An 18,787-nucleotide genomic window follows, 5' to 3' on the forward strand; every position below is an offset into this window, starting at 1 on the left:
AAAAGAAATCGATCTCTGTCATTCACCCCCAAAACTTGTTATAAAACTGACTTCTTTTAATTTTATCCATTCGTCAAGAATTGTTAAGATGTTATCGCTCTTGCTGATGAAATGATAAGCGAATCGTTGGCGTGATCGTTACCAGCTGAAATCTTAAGGCGAAAAATCGATGGAGCAATATTCTGTACTAATAATGTGTTGTTAACAAAACCGATAACAAGCTGCTAAATATTGCAGTTCCTCCAACGCGTATACTAACACCTAATTAAACAGTCGCACATCCAGTTAATTAAAAGGAAGTATATGAATTGATAAGGTCGCAAGCAACGCCGTACACATCAGATTCTACTGAGATAAAAGGATTTTAATGCGTGGGGAAAAAAGCAGAAAGTTCTATTTATCTGCTTTTTGCTTACCTTGTTAACCTGGGAAAACGAATATAAATAGTTTCGCATTTCCTGTAATGAAAGATTGAGTCAGACAAAAGAAGTATAATGAGATTTGGCACCCTTTGCTATGTCTTAGAAGATATTGTGAAACTCGTTACTTTTTAAAATTATATATATATATATGTATATTTTTGTTGCAAAAGAAAGGGGTGCTTTTGTTGTCAAATTCGCCAGTTTTTCCTGTGATCTGATAATTAATAAAGTCGCCTTGAAAAAAAAATAAAAAACGCGCGAAAACTTTGTTGAATAAAGGAATAAACTCAGAGATGCAGTAGGTTGAAGACAATCGCACAACTTGAGGGAATGTCATTATCGGGCGACACTTCCAGCATCAATAAAAACTCTTTGAAAACACACCGTGTGCTCCCACATGGCTAATAAAAATAACAATGATACCCAACATGGTCCCACTACAATACACTGTTTTCACATGTTCTAAGCTATTGTTTACGCTTTTCTTTGCGGTAACCGGTATTGTCAAGCTATCTTTTGTTGCAAGTTCTCCATGACCCGCAAAGTTCACGTTTCTTGTGCGTTTGTGCCGGAGGAACTGTTTCTAAATTTGCGTTCAGCGCTGACAACACACGCAAGAGAATGAAAATTTCTTTCTCTGATATTGTCAGTCTTGATATCGTATTGTTTCGTATTTTACGAAAATTGTTTAAAACACATGCCTGTTTTGGCTCAAATGGACTACACCAGCGATTAAACAAGTCAGAAAAACGGTGCGATGAGTCAAAAATAAATGTGCAGTGAAATTGTACTTTACAAACACCCACGTTGAAACACGTATAGTTTCTCTTATGGCGGAAATGCTTCCCCAAAGGGCCAGACGACACAGGGAAAACTAGAGGAAAATTAAATTTACAGATTAGGCCGACAGAATTGAACTCCTAATAAGATCAAATGTGTATTTGTACGCGCTAATTTACGAGAAGTGCTTCGAGTCATAGAGTAATGAGCTTGTTGGCTAATTTGTATTTCAACCTAGAGGTCTATAATGAGTAAAGAAAGAAAAGTTGTATTGTTGGTCGAGTGTACAAAAAATTGAATGTTCCGCACTTTCTTTTCACTAGAGTGTGAACAATACTTTCATTGTGATGATTTCTAGGCGTTAAGGGCATGTCGATAAACAAAACTTTTTTTTGTGTCGATTTTGGTTAAACCTTTGCCGTATACGACTAACAGTTAGAACGATATGGCAGCAAGGGGGAAATTTCAACTTCAAAATAGTCAGTGTGAGTCATACATAGAAACTAGGGATTCACTTTCGTTTCCTCGCATAACTTTGCATTCGTTTCTTCAGTGCTGCGCTAAATCTACAAAGCTTGAACGCGGCAAAATTTGCTTTAGACGGTACGAAGTTTGTACAACTGTATAAATCAACATTTTATCAACATTTTATCTTAACCTCGTGTGCGACTCAGGTACGAAGTAACACTTAGACGCGCGGTTATAAAGACAAACGCAGTGAGGGAGGTTTTTAGGAGACGGTTAAGACCGAGAGCTTTTCTTGCCCCCGTTTCGCGAGCACTTGCACTTAAAAGTTTCTTGCGGCAAGTCCTTACGAGATAAAAAATAAAAGGCGAAGATTCTTCACATCACTATTTTATTTACTCTTATATTACACAGAGAAGGATTTTACATACTTCTTTTCAAATATCAGCACATTTCTGATATGTAATAATTTGCTACCTTTTCAAGAGAAAAAAATGAAGACTTATACGAAAGATTTCCATATACAAACTTGAAATTTTTAATACTTGTTCAACAAAGTTCGTACCTTCTACTGATACATAGGGTTTAATAAGTCACTTTTGTATTTCACATTTCGATTCAGGTAACAAAAAGAAAAATGTTTTCCTTAAACGCCAAAATTTGTGGCGCTGCACGTTACAGCATAAAAAAAAGTTTATTCTCAAGTGAAGGCCGACTTAATTTTCAGGCATTCACAATGCAGTAAACTTAAAGCATATGGCAAAAAATAATACTGAGATATATACTTATTCTCAAATATCGAAATGTATACAACTAGGCAAAATTGAAATGGGCTGGAAAACGGACTTTACTCTTCATAGTTATCTGAAATGAATAGAGAACAAACTTTAAACTTGTTCGTTAAATAAGAACTTTGCTACAGTATTTTAAGTACTGCGTATCGTAGACATAAAAAATAATAATCACAAAGCTAATGTTCTATAACCAACGAAGTTTTAACATAATTTTGGTTTGAAGATTTTTTTCTATCAATTGTTTGACTTATGGTAGCTTACGACTAGTGAACTTTTTTTCCATAACTTTAAGTCGTAAATATTCGCGGTCATTATATGTACAAAGTTAAGGTCCCTATTCCGGCGAACCATGGTCAACAATACCTCAAAGAGCTCATTAATTTATAAAGAGTATTTTGGAAAAGACTAGGCAATCCAATAAATCATTTTAATTTCAAGACTCTTGGTAAAATAAGCGAAGATGCTCTTGCGCCGTGTGTCTTTCGTTAGGTGACATATCCTAGCCTTCACATTTTTCCGTCATGTGTTTGTTTGAACAAATTGGACAACCTAGAAGTTTCGGTTTTCAGTTTGCTTATCGAAGTTGGCATGTGAGTAAATCGACCACTGAGGCATGAATTAAATTTCCGTAGTCTACCATGCGTTCGGCATGTGGGTTTGAATCTCGTAATTTACAATTTTTCAAAAACAAAATGATAATAACTTGAATGCGAACGTATCGTGTTACTTTAACTGGTCCATGTAATAAAGTAGAAAAACTTCCTTAACTCTCTAGCTTGCCATTACGGGCGAAATTAACTTAATGGAAACTACCTCAGCGAGCGACATGAAAGCTTTTGATCGCACCGCGCATAAATATGCAAAAACGTGGAAAAAAAATAAATATTTCAAGTAATCTTTCTCTCCTTTCGTACCTTGAACGCGGTGTTGCACACTGGCGACAGAGGCGATGAACTTAATGTAAACATTGGTATCTCCTCATTGATCGCACTAAAAGGAAAGTTGTACCTAGATATTTAGAAATTGTTTTGTTCTCGTCTTTGACGTGGCCACTTGTTTTATCGCATTAAGTGAATTACAATCTTTGCATAACAATGACCCAAACAGAATGTTGGTTTGAATCCCGAGATTAGAGTATTGTTCCGCTATATAACGAGATGCCGTAGTGTCAAATACATGCCCGGCCGATTGAGTTTATAATCAGAGCCAAACTCTTTTAACTTCCTTCGAGATAAAACAGTTGAGGCATTGTGCCCTTGTTTGTTCACAACATACGTATGCACCAGATAATGCGCATATATTAAAAACGAAGAAAAAATTAGAACTTCATTTTCGATTTCGTTTGATCGCTCTGGGATAGTTTCAGATCAAGAAGACACCAAACCGTTACAGCAAATTGAATATCTGTGATACCAAGCGATGTGTTGTTACACTATATTAACCGAGTTATTGTACCGTTTGACAAGACTTCGTCATTATTCATTGTAAACTCGAAATTGTTCCTCATTAATCCGTATTTATCACAAGCCCGCGCTCTTTGTGCTAAACGGAAATTTGCTGCTAGAAATAATACAGAATTCAACTTGCATGAACTGAAAAAGCGTCTGAAAGACGCATTATCACATGCTTTTAATGTACTCGTCGGCGCTAATAAACTTTACACTTAAGGAAAAGAAAAAAACTAGCGAAAACATTCGAGATAAAGTGATCTTCGCTCATTATTATAGAAACTGAATGATTATACTTAGTAACGTATGCTGACGAGGAGTTTCACGCGTAAAGTTTCTGGCATGATCGAATCTCTAATGATATACTATCAGTTTATGGGTTAGTCCTTAAATTAAAAGGTGTGGCAAATACATAAGAAATTTAAAGCAATACCGGGACATAGGCCACTGGTCGGGACAGATCCTGTTGAGGCTGCCAAACGCGTTGTCCATTCAGTTCAGCAGTGGAAACTGTATAACCATTGGACTTGCTTGGCGCGTCGCTGCTTGAAGCGGTCGGACTGGAAGATGCTCCACTACTGATAGAAGCGCCTCGTGTTTCGTCCACGCTAGAAATTCTCTGCTGCATTTGGGAAGGTAGCGCAGTTTGGAAGGCTTGACTGGTATAAAGAGCTCTGTTGTGGCTCATAACATCGGCGGCGGCGGCGCGGAATGAATGCGTTGTGTCCAAGGAACTTGCGAATAGCTGACGCGATGGTGGAGTAACCGAATGGTGAGTGTTCACTGCGGTTACGTTGGGGTAAATCACTGGATATCCTGGTGAAACCGAGTGATGAAACGCTGCTGCTCCGTTTATTTTGGAATACATTGGGTCCGCGGACAAAGCCGTTGAATGAGCTATTGTTTGAGGCAATTGATTCGTTGAGAATTTATCGACCGCCATCATTGGGGCGCTGTATGGTGAAAACATTGGGGCCGCTAGCTCTTTCTTCTGCAGTGATTTCGGTTTGCGACGCTTCGGCTTGTACTTATAGTCGGGGTGCTCTTGGATGTGGATGGCCTGCAGTCGCTTCGCTTCGGCTACGAACGGTTCTTTTTCCTCTTGTGAAAGCATTTTCCACTCGGCTCCGAGTCGCTTGCTGATTTCAGAGTTGTGCATTCGCGGATTTATCGCAGCATACTGCTTTCTCTTACCACGACTCCACACCATAAACGCGTTCATGGGTCTCTTAATGTGGCCCTCTTCTTGCTTGCCCATGTCGTTGAAGTTGTTAATAGGATTGATCCCTGTTGTCTTGGCAGTCGATGACGGACGGAGTTAGGTGATGTTCACGCGAGGGTGAGTACGGTCAAACTGTTCTCAAAGGAGCAACCTCAATCTGTTATTTGCCTGGTCGACCGGCTCAACAGCTACAGCACCTCACAGGCGTGATTATGGCTGATGGGTATAATGATATAATAGGACAATGCTAATATTTCATTTCAATAATAATACAAGAAGTAAACAATAGGTGTTAATTATTTGTGCATGAATTATGTATATTTCCGTTGTCGGCCAATCAATGCGCGGGAAAGTTCGGCGGCAATTCTTGTGCTATAACTCTGAAACACGTGTGCTAGAGCGGCGAAACTTTCGCTTGGCAGCCCAGAAATGGATATTTTGAGGATAACACGAGGATCGCACAAGTGGGAACACTTAGCAGCGGATTATAACGCAATGATCACTGAGTTATTGGAAGTTTTCGGTTCTGTTTGCTCTCTCATTCAAACATTGTTCTAATCACAGTAGCGCGACACCTGCACGACTCAGGCAGGTGCGCTTTTCAAACTATTTCAATATAATAATGTTTTCCGTTCAATGCCTTCACCACATCTGCGGCATTCGCTATTGTTAGCTTTGCACGTGTTTCATTAAGGGCTTACCTTGCCTTTCTGTGCGTCATTGTCGCTTTTTTAAAGAGATTTACAAACTTTTCAGCTTTTCTCTATTTAATGGACTGCTTGGAGCGATTTACATAATGAAAGCTGTATTGTGTGATCCTTTTCGCGAATAATCATAGCGAACTTCGCATATTCGAGGTCAATTGGTTTTCATTGAACGGCACAATAAATGAAAAGAGAAAAAGCTTTTCAAACAGTGGCCTAGGGGTCTTCGTGTATTGTACTCTAGATGTAAAAGACTAAGAGGGCAAAACACAGTTTTAAAAATCCTCAGCGCTGATTTTCCGTGCATGAGTGCGCCTTGAAGTGCGAACGCTTTCGATACTTGATGATTGCATTACCAACGAAAGGACATTGACAAATTAGATCCAATCTGCTGATAGACCGTCGTATTTGCAGAGTCATTAAAAACTTGGGTTACAACCGATTTGCACCGCTAGATAAATATTTCCGAATTGAGAATTGGCAAATCTTATTGTGATCATTGTAAGCACTATTGTCTTAGCCAAAAGTTTAAACATGTACTTTTCTTTAGCGTGTGTGCGCCGAACTCAATAAAGAAAGGCGATTCTATTTTTTTTCTTCCTTACGTGCTTTTTTGTCTTAAAAAATGAGAAAAAAGTCTAGGAGACTCCTGCGACGAAGTCGCTTTCTTAATCTTTGTTAGGTGCTTTTCCATGCGACCAGAGGTAATTTTCAATCTAGGGCGAACCCGTGGGAGTTTGGTAGAACAAACATTGGAACTGCATGGCTTGTGACTTGGAATTATATTTAGAGAAATGCTCTACACCTACATTTGTATTTGTATTCGAGTTTATTTCCTCTCTGTTTACACTGCTAATCAAGAGACAAATACTGGCTTTAATTATGTTATTTAGCACGAAGGGCAGCTTCAACTGTTAACGGCATAGAAATGGAGGAAAAGGGATTTTCGCTGCAAACTATTTCCAATTAGACAAAGTTGAAAATTTACTGGTGCCCCGCTGTGAAGTTTACCACGAGAGAACGAAAGGTAGAAAATGAATGCTGCACAAAAGAGATAAAGCTTACCAAAACAGCGTTCTTTGTTCTCTTTTTTATCCTTTGTCTCTTGTGGATATATCGGCGATTGTGATTGTCGTAGAGAGTTGCGAGCAGGAAGAAGCGTTGCCCACCCGTGAAATGCCTTGGATAATTGGAAAGCAAATAACAGAGATCGCTCTTTTTTAAAACAACCTAATGTTGCGAAGTTAACATTTCTCGACGTGCGACTTTTAATTATGGCTTTTTCTGCTCAAGGCTAAGATAACAAACTCTTCACCAAATTAATGTTCCCCGCAAAAAGTAGGGAAAATGAATAATAATGGTATTTATTGCTGCGAGGCCGGCGTAAAGCGATTTGATATCTTTTCCTGGTTGTGTAAATAAACTTTGACCGCTGAATTAAACTAACTAGCGAGACAAAGATGAAAGAAAGACGATCTCTTGAGAAAAATAAACATTCTGTTGAAATATAGCTCGGAGCAAGTTTCAGTCCTAGTTAAAATTGTTAGACACCTGTCCCCTGCTAGAGAAAGCAATTTAGATATTATGAGGAATTTTTAAGTCTAAGATTGTACTCGAGATATCGATCAGGGCGGGCGGAAAAAAAAAGATTGAAAATGAGTAGATTTTTTTCCCAAGAAACCATGCACGTTTCAGTTGAATTTTTTGTTCTTCGCGGGAAAATATTTTAGTGCATAAATTGGGTTATCACCCCAGGAGACTACCAAAGCACTTTCATTAACTTTATCGAGCTCTAAAATCCCAGAAGAAAACAATTCTTTTCGCTTCTCAATAACGGCTAGAGAATAGTGATATTTGTTGACATTTAGAAGTGAATTTATTCTAGCACCTCTATATATAAGCTGGCATCAATGAAGAATTACCGAGCAATCTTTAAGAATTATCACTTACTTCGCTTGGTAGGAGTCCAGAATTTGTCACAACGCGTGCCTGGCTGGTTATTCTAAAGCAGTGAATTCAGCCCCGTCTGAAATAAACCTTTCTTTTTAGCTTTCAAAACAACACACAATGGAAAGCCGTTGAAATGGCTATAGAGAAAATTGGGATGAAAATAAATGTTTACCCCGCACAGAATAGGCGAATACAGCGATTTGTTCGCTAATACGACCATAGTTTTGCCAATTTGCATTTCTAGCAAGTAAAATTTGCCGTCTTCACAAAGGACATGCTAATAAGTAGTAGAGAAAACACAGGTTATATAGATGTTGCGGTTTTCGTGCTCAATAAATTGGTAGGTTGGTTAGAATGAATTCAAGTTATTGGCGAGTACCGCAGTGGGATAAGTTTCTGTGAACACACAACTGTAATTGAGCGAACATTTTACGGAAAAGGAAGGCAAAATATTGCTTTAACAAACCAAGTCTGACAGGCGAAAGTGGAAAATTCATTATTTTCAAGTAAGTTTAAGTGCTTCAAAACGTTAGTTGTGGTGCAGGATGTCTGAATCTTTCGAAATCTTATTTTGAGTCTTGGAAATGGAGAAAAATGTACCATTTTTTGGAAATAGTTAATGACACCTGCTTTAGTAAGATGGAAGTATAACGAACGTTTGCGGGTTACTAAAAAAAAAATCCCTCAAAATTTTGATCGTATCTCTGATAAATGGCTCTCTTTTCCTCTAAAACCTATCCTTAAAGAATGCGCTATCAGTTTGAATAAATCCGTTGATGTGAAAATGTTATATTTTTTCGTTGGTTGTTGTAAGCGGAGCTTAACCAAAATAAAAGTAGTCAAATTGGCAGTGAATTAAAAAGATAAACACTGAGGCTGATAAAAAAATTATTCGTTCGCGAAAATAATCTCAACTTTTATCTCCTCTTATTCTAGACCTGCATTTTAAGGATGTAGTTCTTAATGATATTGCAAATTCACTTCGTCATCTTTGTTTTTTTTTATGGGGAAACAAAATGATTGCTAATCGACGAAGGAAAGTTGAGGCAGACGTATAGTGGTCATTACGAATTTGCGGTGCGCGAAGAAAATTTGCGAGTTTGAAATAGAACGTTACAATAAAGTATCTTTTCCCCCTTATTTCATAAATAAACAAGAGTTTTACTCGGCAAACATTTCTAAGGTCTTGAAAAGAAACAAATAATACAATAAGGGAAATGAGAATGTTAAAAATGCTCTCCCGCTGAACGTCAATTGAAATATAAAACATTGAATTCATAATATCAACGTTGTGTCGTGGAAAACGCGGGAAATGAAAATCTTCTGGGTTACTTAGTATAAGCATACACACTTTTGAATTTTCCAGTCTATTAATTTACCTTTTTGGTTAGGAAATTATTTCCTCTTAAAAATTTAGAGGGGGAAAATAACTATTTTCTACCTGAGCAGTGGCTTGTAAGTGTTATCTTGCACCTCTTGAATCTGAGCGGAATTTCGCTGCCAATATGTTGAAGTGATTAAAACTTCAAGCAAAACCGCCCGCAAGTTAAACTAGCGTTTCTTGCTAAATTATTCCAGTGAAACCTGAGTCAGCTGACCGACTGAGGAATTTAGAAAATTAAACTTTAGGGGAAAAGGAAGAAAAAAGAGGAAACAAACACTTAAAATATATATTACCTTTGGGCTTTGGCTTTGATGAGGTTTGCTCCACGCCTTCCACTTAGTAAGTTGTGACTGGTGTTTGTTTATCGCTTTTGGCTATCCAATGCAGAATAATCACACAACGGTTAATTTGTATCCTGTTATTTTATTTCACGGTTTTGCCATCATCCTGTTTTAAATGGCAGAAATTATGACATATTTTGTCGGTCTGTTTCGAGCTTGTTAACGTTCATATGTTTTATTTCGCATGCACTCTTCCGTGGGATTACAATTTCGCATGACCCTCTCTTCGTTGAGAATAGTCTCAGATTCAAAGCATCTCAAGTGTTCTAGGAAAAATCGCAGCTTAATCAAAACGTTTTCCGCCATTTGGGCCGAGGATCGGTAATTTAAACTGTCAATTATCATATCCAAACACTTGTGTGTAGATGGTGTTTTCCCAAAGGCAATCGGCTTAAACATTTCATGGTTTCTTTGTACAGTTAAAAATATGCGCGTTACTTTGCATTCCCAAATTTTACCATCGGCAAATTCAAAGGTTCAAATTTTCAAAGCGGCTTTCCTTTTTTACTTTCCATTAGTCGATTGAATGAATAAAGAAATTCTAAAAGTCATGCACGCTGAAATATTCCCTCTACTATTAAAATAGTTTGAAATAATAGCTTACACCCAGTTCTACATAATGGTTTTCTAGACTCAATTTAATCGTAGCTTTTATCTTTTCTATAACAGGGAATTCACTTGGACAAAACTTAACTGTTTTCAGTTTTTTTATTTTTAAAAATAGGTGTCAGTCTCTTGTTCTCTTTCTTAAGTTTCGTACAAACAATTTATCAGGATGAACTTCTTTGAAATATGGAGGTCGCTGAATCCAGGGAAAAATTAATTTTTTAGTAAAAAAAAAAATGAGCCGCTCGATTTAAAAGTTTATTTGGCTAAGTGAAGTGTCCAAATGCGTTGTTTGAATAAAAACAAGCCATAAAAATGAGGATAAGCACAATGAACAAAGGCTGCTGTTATTGATGAGGAACAGAGAAATGTTCACTTGATTGCTTTGCACTTAAACGAGTAATTAACGCTACAACGTTTAGACTAATAATCTACGATTTTATGAAATTGAAAATATAAAGCTTTTTAGATAGTGATACCAATTAATATACTGGACTAAAAATATTCAATTTCGTTTAAATCGGTTGGGAAATGGGTTCGGAGTTGAAAAACCGTGGGAGCTTTTCAAAATTGATGTCTAGCACCCGTGTTGCAACCATGCACTAGAAAAGTCTGAGATTTCAAACTTAGAATTCAATAAATTTGTTTGCTTTTCTATTATTTGACTGTTTTCTTGAATCACGAAGGGGAGATTTGAGATTCGCTCGTTTTAAAATACAGTTATAATCTCCCTCGAAAAACAAGATGCAATTTAATCGTTGCGCAATTATCAAGCTTATATTTGCGTGTTGCGATTTCGCTTCAGGAAAAAATGTTTCAAGTTTGAGTCCGCCCATTATCTGAGGAACATTTTAAGAGGCACTTTGTGTGCGGTAGCCATTAACTGCTCATTACAGCTTTTGTTTCGCGAATGCGATAGAAAGAGGCGAACACATACTAGCTGGATATATTAACACTTTCGCCTAGAGCGAAAGAAAAATGAAACTTAGATTGAAATACACGTATGTGAAATGTGAAGCCGTGTTTTACGACAAGTGAACGAAATATCTGGGCATAGGTAATCATTATGGGCAGGAAGAAAGGGCGAAAGTTTAGTTCGTTGCTTTTCCTTAGCTCTTTAAGTATAAATTATTCGCATATTTTGCGAAGAGCTAACGGAGGACAGTGCATTCGAGTGGCACATGATCGAGGGAACACGACCAACTGTTCGTGTTCCAATACTATTTTATTTTCCTCTTCATTATCGCTTCTTGTTCGTGCGCACGTCATCAAGAGTACTTATTCTCTTAGGTTCATATATCCCGTAAAAAAAAGTTGATTTTTGAACTGAAATTTCATTTATCATTAAAAAAATTTCAGTGGATATTTTTGGCAATATGCCGACTAAATTCGTTATTTAATTTTTTTCTTCTCTGTCAATTAACAGGGATTTAACATGCTTGAAAATGAAGTCTTTTTTACCGTTATGTTTATCGCAGTCTTAAATCGTGAAAGTGAAGAGAGCTTTTTCACTGTACGTTCCAGACACACACATTTTCTGAACAGCAACTGCTTATTTTTCCTTGCAATCGATTTATCTCGTCGCCCAAATCTCCGGAACAGTAATTAAGGTTTCTTTTACAGAGAAAACCATCTTTGTATCATGGCCATACAAAGATTCTCGTAATGAACCTTTGAATGCTTTTCTATGCATGGGTTTTTCAATGTTGGAAAAGTAATTAACCGTAAAATTAGACGGAAAAGTTATTTTCCTACCTTTGCCACGTTTAAGTTGTGATGCACTATTGTTCAAGTAAAAGAAAGATAAAAGTTTTTCTAGGATGGTTATTTAAGTTCGAGGTACACATTTATTCAACACCTACAGTTATTTGTTCCTGTTTTCTTTTTCTATATTTTTTGTGAGTTTTAGACAGGAAATACTCTAGCGAAGCCTGTAGAGGGAATAAAATCAGAATTATTGTTCGATTTTCAGGGCCTGCGTTTTAAACATACTCTTCTGAATCATGTATCTCTGCAAAATTTAACTGATTATGCAATGAGCTTTTGTGTTTTTGTACAGCTAAATTTTCGTTATCTGCCGTTGAGATTGTGTATTTCGAAAGAGGCGCATTCGGAGTTCAGTGTAGCATATTAAGCTTGATCTATATTTCAGAGTTTCGACTAAACTCTTAAGGCTATTTATCATTTTTCGTGTCTCGAATTGGGCCCGCGCCTTTCAGGTGTGGAAGATGCTGCTTTTAATTTTGTTTATCCGATAACAGTCCAGACTACATGCTTCCTGTGGCAGTGCTTGAGGAGATACGCGAGCTGCTTTCCGCTAATTTTGTAGCCTGCTTTGCTTTTTTTCTAATTATAGTCTGTTTTTATAGTTCAGCTCTTTTTATAGTACAGTCTATTCCGTGGTCACTGAGACAGAAGACGGAATGTTTGTCTATTCTGTTCTAGTTTTCCTTTTCTTTTTTTATGTAAGCCTCCCTAAGGCTGAGGGAAATAATCGTTATATATTGTTTCATTCTGATCTCAGGGTATACGTGGCTTCAGTGCCAAAATTGAGTTGGAAAGTTATTTCCCATACACATGGCATGGGAAGGGGGTTATGGAGTTGGCAAAATGTCCATCCATTTCCTCGAGTCCAGTTTTCTTCCCTCCCTTCGGAGAGAGAAACGCGGGCTCCTCTGACAAAGAGCAGCTGGTTATTGAGCCGGCGGGAGGACGGGGACTTAGGGGGTTATCGATTCCCATCTCCGCCGCACAATTTTAGAGGCATGATTTTTTTAGAATCTGACCTTGAAGACATGCGCATAAATAGCGTGTACACTTTGATTTCTGAGAATCCCAAAGCGATCAAATGCAGATGATATTTAGGATAAAAGATATAAAACGTCCAGCATCAAGGTTGCTGGGGTGTTCTTTTAATCTTCAACAAGACGTGTCAGAAGTGTGCCAGTGGTATTGAATGTAGATGGACATCATCTCTACAAAATGATGTGAAGGGAATACATATTACTACATTAGCAATAGCCCTATAGATACTAAGGTTTTGGATTTGGAAAAAAGTAAAAACAAGCATTTTTGTTTTCCTCGACGCTTCGCTTTAGGTCGCAAGAAAAAAGTGAGTTAAAAAGCCACCCAAAACAACATGTGTGGTACAATTTTTTTTTTTTTTTTTTGCGAAGCGTGTCGATAACACTACATGTTTTCATAACTCCAAGTTTGGTAACTTTTAGGCTTACAATTTAGGTAAACCTTAAGTATTAAACTCCTGTTCAAACTTCTCATTGTCTAGTAATTATCACTCTTTTTTTCATCTTAGCTTGATGAAGTTGTGTCCGCACGTGGGATGGAGTGTTTCTCGATTACTTTAATTATGTTGAGAAACAAACGAGTGACTTGTTGGGTAGAAGATCAAAAAACAATTCATTTGTTGTGATAATGGGCAGGTGTCTGTTTCACGCCCGAATTCGACACCTATCAAGAATTGTTAGAGCACATGGTTCTCGATCTATCCTTGCCATCAAAATACGATCTCAGCTTCAAAACAAAAACTTCAGCGGAAGGTCTCGTTATCTGGTAGAGAGGTTAAATGTTTCAACTCGTAAGTGTGCAAAAATCGCCTACTGCGCGAAGTGTTTGTTTTGCATTTTCTGAAAAGAAAAAATATCATTCAACTATTTAAGCTCATAGTAAGTGTTGCAGTGATTGCGAAGGGTTTTAGTTATATTTTATGGACCTTCGATTCCTGAATGCCATGTGAATCGATGGGTAAAAGTGTGTTCAGCTAAGCAACACCGACTCTTACACAAAAGAGCGTTAGATCGTGCGCAAGATTCCCTGCGGTGTAGCTCTTCCAAATAGTATCTGATAGAGATCAAATGACCGATTTTCTTTGTTTGAGGGTTAATTAATCAGCCCAGCACTGTTAAACGATCTATGATCACCTTCAAACCACCCTGTCGTCAAAATAGTTGTGCTAATGAGACATCAAAAAATCCTCTAATGGTTTTGTTTTTAAGACTACATAATTAAGAGAAACAGGTCTGCAGAGCAGCTCTCCTCTCTGACGTATCAAATTTTAGAGGTGTGTAATATGTCCAAACTACATTCAATTTTCATCATGCCCGTTCATTAAGCTCCTGTCTACGTAGAGAAGCTTTCCTTTTCAAACCAAGCATTTGCTTTTGAAACCACCTGTGATTGTCTGACCTGAAATCGGAATGTTAGTTCTTGCATACTTTTATTTTTTTAAACCATTACGGAACAAATTGTTCCATATAACTTCTTTATAACATCCATTCTTCGCGATGTTTTTCTTGTTTGTTATTGTGTCCACGGCGTAGAGTTTCGCTCTGAGAAAATTGAAAGTCTTGAATTGATTGAATTGTTTTTGTCAAAGTTTTGCTTAAAGATGACGAGAGGGAAACAAATGAGATACATAAAAGTACTCAAATCGTGTGGGTAACCTTAATTTTATATATACCACCGTTTGACAATTACACTTAGAAAAAGTGTAAAATAAAAAGTAGAAGATATTTTATGAATTATTATTATTTCAACGAGACACAGTAAACAAAAGGTTCGACTACAAATTCAAAGAATGAGAATGCTTCTTAATCGCTAAAGAAACTTTTTATCTCAACACTTTGAGTGGTCTGTTCTCCATGGAATGAACCTGTTTGTTTTAATAATAGAGCACGCATGGACGAATTTTAGGTTTTCGTAACCAATATCCATCCTTTTCAAAATTTTCTTCGTTGGAAACAAAGAATTCCTTGTGGACAGGTCTTCATTGTTAATGAGTTAGTTGCGGTTTTGATTTCTAATCAACTCGAATTATAATTATATGACTCTTCCTATTCTGCTTCGCGATCGCATGTCCGCTCTGCAATCTGGTCCCTAACAATCCAAATCACCTTCTGCAAAACGTTTACAATCTGCATGCATCGGGATATTAACGGCATAGCGGGAAGTTAAACATACCTTTAACAGCTGTCATGGACTGCGATATCACATTCAGCTTGTTTAAACACTCTAACCCACGCAACGTGTTAGCGCAACACGAGTTTCTTTGTTGTGCGCTGTAGTGTCAATTAAACACTTAATATCCTAAGGATGTGCCTAGCAAGGTGTATACGTTCACGGAAAACACTTTGCGCGCCGCGCCCAAGGTTTTATTCAGGGCGCCGCGCAGGTCATGATAAAAATCACTCGCTATCTATTTTAGTGCAAAGTTTTATGTCCTATGAGTGCCCCCTAACTATCTTGACAAGGGTTGCCATTAGCATTACAAGTTAACCAGATAAACCTACATTTTTTTCTCACTCTCTCTTCCTTTTTCTCAGTCTCGCTCTCTCTCCTCAAGCAATGCCAGTCCACGACTTCAAAATGCAGGCCCTGCACATCATGAGAAGAACTCAGCGTTCACCCACCGAAAATATGCTTGAGCACAGCAAGCTATGAATCTTACTGCGGACACAAAATGAATTGCACTGGTAAACTATTCTCACGTAGAGCTCAAGGTTAACGACCATAGCGACCTTAACCCTGAAGCAACATACAGCGTAAAACGAAAAGTGCACAGGATTGAATAAGGAGATCACACTTGGCGAGGCCCTTCTTCCACAAGCGTAACACCTTGTTATTATCACAACCAAATGAAATATTGCAATTATCTTCCTCGCCAGCAACTGTCCGACCAAATCACGCATTTTTACTATTTCAGTCTTCGACGTCTGCCAGGAAAGCTCCTAGCATGATCCAGCAAAACTGCAATCTTCCACAAAATGTTGGAAGGAGGTTCTCAAAGCAATTCCAACCTCACCCGCCCTCTTTGAAATTTTGGTTAAGAGATCAGAACGAAATCTTTTCTAACTATATTTACCGACATGGAAAGAAGAACGGAGGATTTTTCATGATTTAAGCTAAAATGTAGATGCAACAGCAGATCATGAAGCTCGAAACGTTCTTTGCAAATGCTTGATTTTTAAATAAGTAAAGAGTTGGATGGGAAGGGAACGGTTTTTCCCAGGTTTGTTAGCTGAAACTTCAGGTAGCAAAGGAGTCGTTCGCGACCCCCACCCTTCTTAAACACCGGGATGGGGCTGTGAATGGGAAGTGATACATGTTTTTTTGGATCGAACTACAACAACGTTGCCATATCGGTAGCATTCCGGTTTAAATCTTTCCACATATAAAATACTTTATGATTGGTCAATTATACGTGTCATACGTTTTTACAGCACGTGCCACCTGTCACATGCTAGATTGCGCATTCGATTTGTGTACCTCGCGTTTTCGCGTGAGCAATAGGACCCTTAATCACGATCAGCATATTTCGGCACGAAAACCTGTAACCATATTGATACGAGGTATTAAATTCTTTTATCACATCACGGCTCTTTTCATTTTCTCGAATTGTGAGAAACGTGCCTTCTTTGCAGAGGGCAAAGAATTTGTTTAGATCATTCTTTATTGATGAAAAATAGAAGTCGTGTCGGTTTAAAAAAAGTTATTGTTGTGTGAGGTCTTTTGTGGGAACAGATAAATGAACCTTTGTTCGGAAGCCTGTTATTTTGTAAAATAATCAAATGGATTGCTTTTGGACCGTGGACAAAAGAACACATGGGTGGAACTAAGCGTAAAGAAAACACTAAGACAAAACAAGTCAAAACAATATTATCAATACCGAACTATGTCGACGAAATCAACTAGATATAGTTAACGAAGCGTTTCGAGCCCCACAAAAGAAACCCGTCAGTTGCAAACCGAAAGTGATCCTAACAATTTCTGATATCTGGCATGATAAAAACTTCTCGTGTATAACATGACTTGCTTTGATAGTTAGAAACAAGGCAATCCCTCATGCACACAGTATTGTTGTGAACCGATTTTTACTAGGAATAGTTTTTCTATGCCTTTGTTGTGCCCTTTTTAATGGCTGCTACCTCCCCTTTAATGTTTGCAAACTCAGCTTTCACGTCGTTCTATGCCTGAACAGCGATGGTGGATAGTTAAACAGAAATCTCTCGTGATTCCTGCGAAAACAACAATGACAAATAACGAGAACAACGAAATAGATGTAAATTTGAGAAATTGTTTAAAAAATTCTGCCTCTTATCGCACTGAGCAAAATCTCAGAAGTTGTCTCGTTCTATTTTCTAACACCAGGAGTTTTGCTGAGCTTTTTTTTTTGGTCACTTAAACGCCAGTGTTACTTAAAATCCTAGAGCAACAGTTCACCTAGTAAGACTTTACAAAAAGCTCATATTCTGTGACTCGCAAAGTGAATTGTAGAAGTATGCTTGCTTACACCCATCTGCAACTAATTCTTAGGATAGAAAGTAACAAAGAAGTCCTCAAAGGAAAGCTCGCTTTCTGATTTTGAACTTGTGATTTTTTGTTATTTTTTTTTTAAAGACCATGGAAGCACAAAATAGTGGTTTGACTGAACTTCTTTAATTCAATTATCTTTTTTGTATGTCGACTGGAGATTATAACGTTAGCTCAAGTCTCATTCCATATCAAAAAGTGTCTTTTAGATGAACAATTCTTTTAAACAATTGCAAAAGTATCCGCGTAGCTATTTGATTATCAGGATCATGGATGTTGCATGGCAAACCGGAGCTGCTTTCTTTTGTTGCGGTTTTGTTTCTCTCGCGTTCTTTCTCGCCCATGACAAAGCACATATTTATCATGTTGTTATCAAGGGCCTTTAGGTTGTTTTAGTGGATTTCAAGAGGCCATTTTACGCGCTACCACAGCGGCGACGTGTGAAGTACGTCTGAGCAGGAATTGCTACCCCAAGGGCACTTGTAAAGAACAAAACCTTCTCCATCATGATTTACGTACAGTGCTAATTAATCTACTCCCGATAGACACCACGACTTTATAAGCACTTGAAGTACTTAGGCAACATACAGGTAAATGGCTTGCGGTTTTTGATGTAGTTCTATTTTTAAGTGGCCATGTTGTTCAGTCTGCGCACTTCTCTAATTTGTTTGTCTCTGAAATGATTATCAAAGTATGTGTCGTAGACCATATTTCTTCATGTCGTTCTTTACAAACCTATGGACATTGCGCAAAATTTTGGTGCTGTTTTTATTTCCTAATTTGTTTATGTTGCTTATATATACAATTGCTCAACGGAGCGCTGGCGCTGTACTAAGAAAATGTGCAATTTAGTGATCATTTCATTGTCTAGAACCAAATTGTCTAACGATTGTGCATGGACTGACCTTTCTGGAAATAAAACAATCTTTTTTTTGTAGTCCTACTCATTACTTTAAGGTGTGATTATCTTTGAGGGGTTTGTTTTTATTTTAAACTTGTAAGTGGTCTTCGCCTTTCAGGGAGAAAGGGGCTTTTGTTCACTAATGACCCACAAAACCATTGACGCCTTTCCTGAAGTTTTCTCGATTACAGTCGTAAGTTTTGTCCTAGAGGTATGCATTTGTCGAGACCTTTTATACTGAGTAAAACGTACTAATACAAAAAAACTTAAAAACGTCGCATAACCAAGTTCAAGAATAAGAAAGGAAAGCAATAGATAGACTATCAGATTTTTTGAATATAATTTAACACTTCGATTAAAAATTACCGTGATACATTCCTGGCGCTTTACTTAAAACTGTCTCTCTCTGTTTAAGCTCCAAAAAAAAAAAGAAAAACACTAGCA

The 18,787-nt window shown here is 37.6% G+C and overlaps 1 protein-coding gene and 1 long non-coding RNA gene across 2 annotated transcripts; one reads left to right on the forward strand and one right to left on the reverse strand.

Annotated features, from left to right (window-relative positions):
• Positions 1-2,041: 2,041 nt before the first annotated feature.
• On the reverse strand, positions 2,042-7,873 carry LOC111340018 (uncharacterized). The gene is made up of 3 exons (XM_088752511.1): positions 7,786-7,873; positions 4,343-5,347; positions 2,042-2,531 (listed from the first exon to the last, which is right to left on the reverse strand). Exons 2-3 carry the CDS (start codon positions 5,165-5,167, stop codon positions 2,481-2,483), a joined length of 876 nt encoding a protein of 291 aa, XP_088608637.1. The 5' UTR covers positions 5,168-5,347; positions 7,786-7,873; the 3' UTR covers positions 2,042-2,480.
• A 103-nt stretch (positions 7,874-7,976) lies between these two features.
• On the forward strand, positions 7,977-16,502 carry LOC148734177 (uncharacterized). The gene is made up of 2 exons (XR_015998535.1): positions 7,977-8,291; positions 15,456-16,502. It is a non-coding gene; the product is annotated as an uncharacterized LOC148734177 (long non-coding RNA).
• Positions 16,503-18,787: the final 2,285 nt, after the last annotated feature.

This window comes from Stylophora pistillata, chromosome 3, assembly GCF_964205215.1.
Source record: "Stylophora pistillata chromosome 3, jaStyPist1.2, whole genome shotgun sequence".
Lineage (NCBI taxonomy): Eukaryota > Metazoa > Cnidaria > Anthozoa > Scleractinia > Pocilloporidae > Stylophora > Stylophora pistillata.

Excerpts from the sequence above, each read along its gene's own strand:
- LOC111340018 (XM_088752511.1), bottom strand. The coding sequence starts at position 5,167 with ATGGGCAAGCAAGAAGAGGGCCACATTAAGAGACCCATGAACGCGTTT. Across the intron at positions 2,532-4,342 it reads GACCAGTGGCCTATGTCCCG|ATAACTATGAAGAGTAAAGT; the intron begins GTATTGCTTTAA and ends TATTCATTTCAG.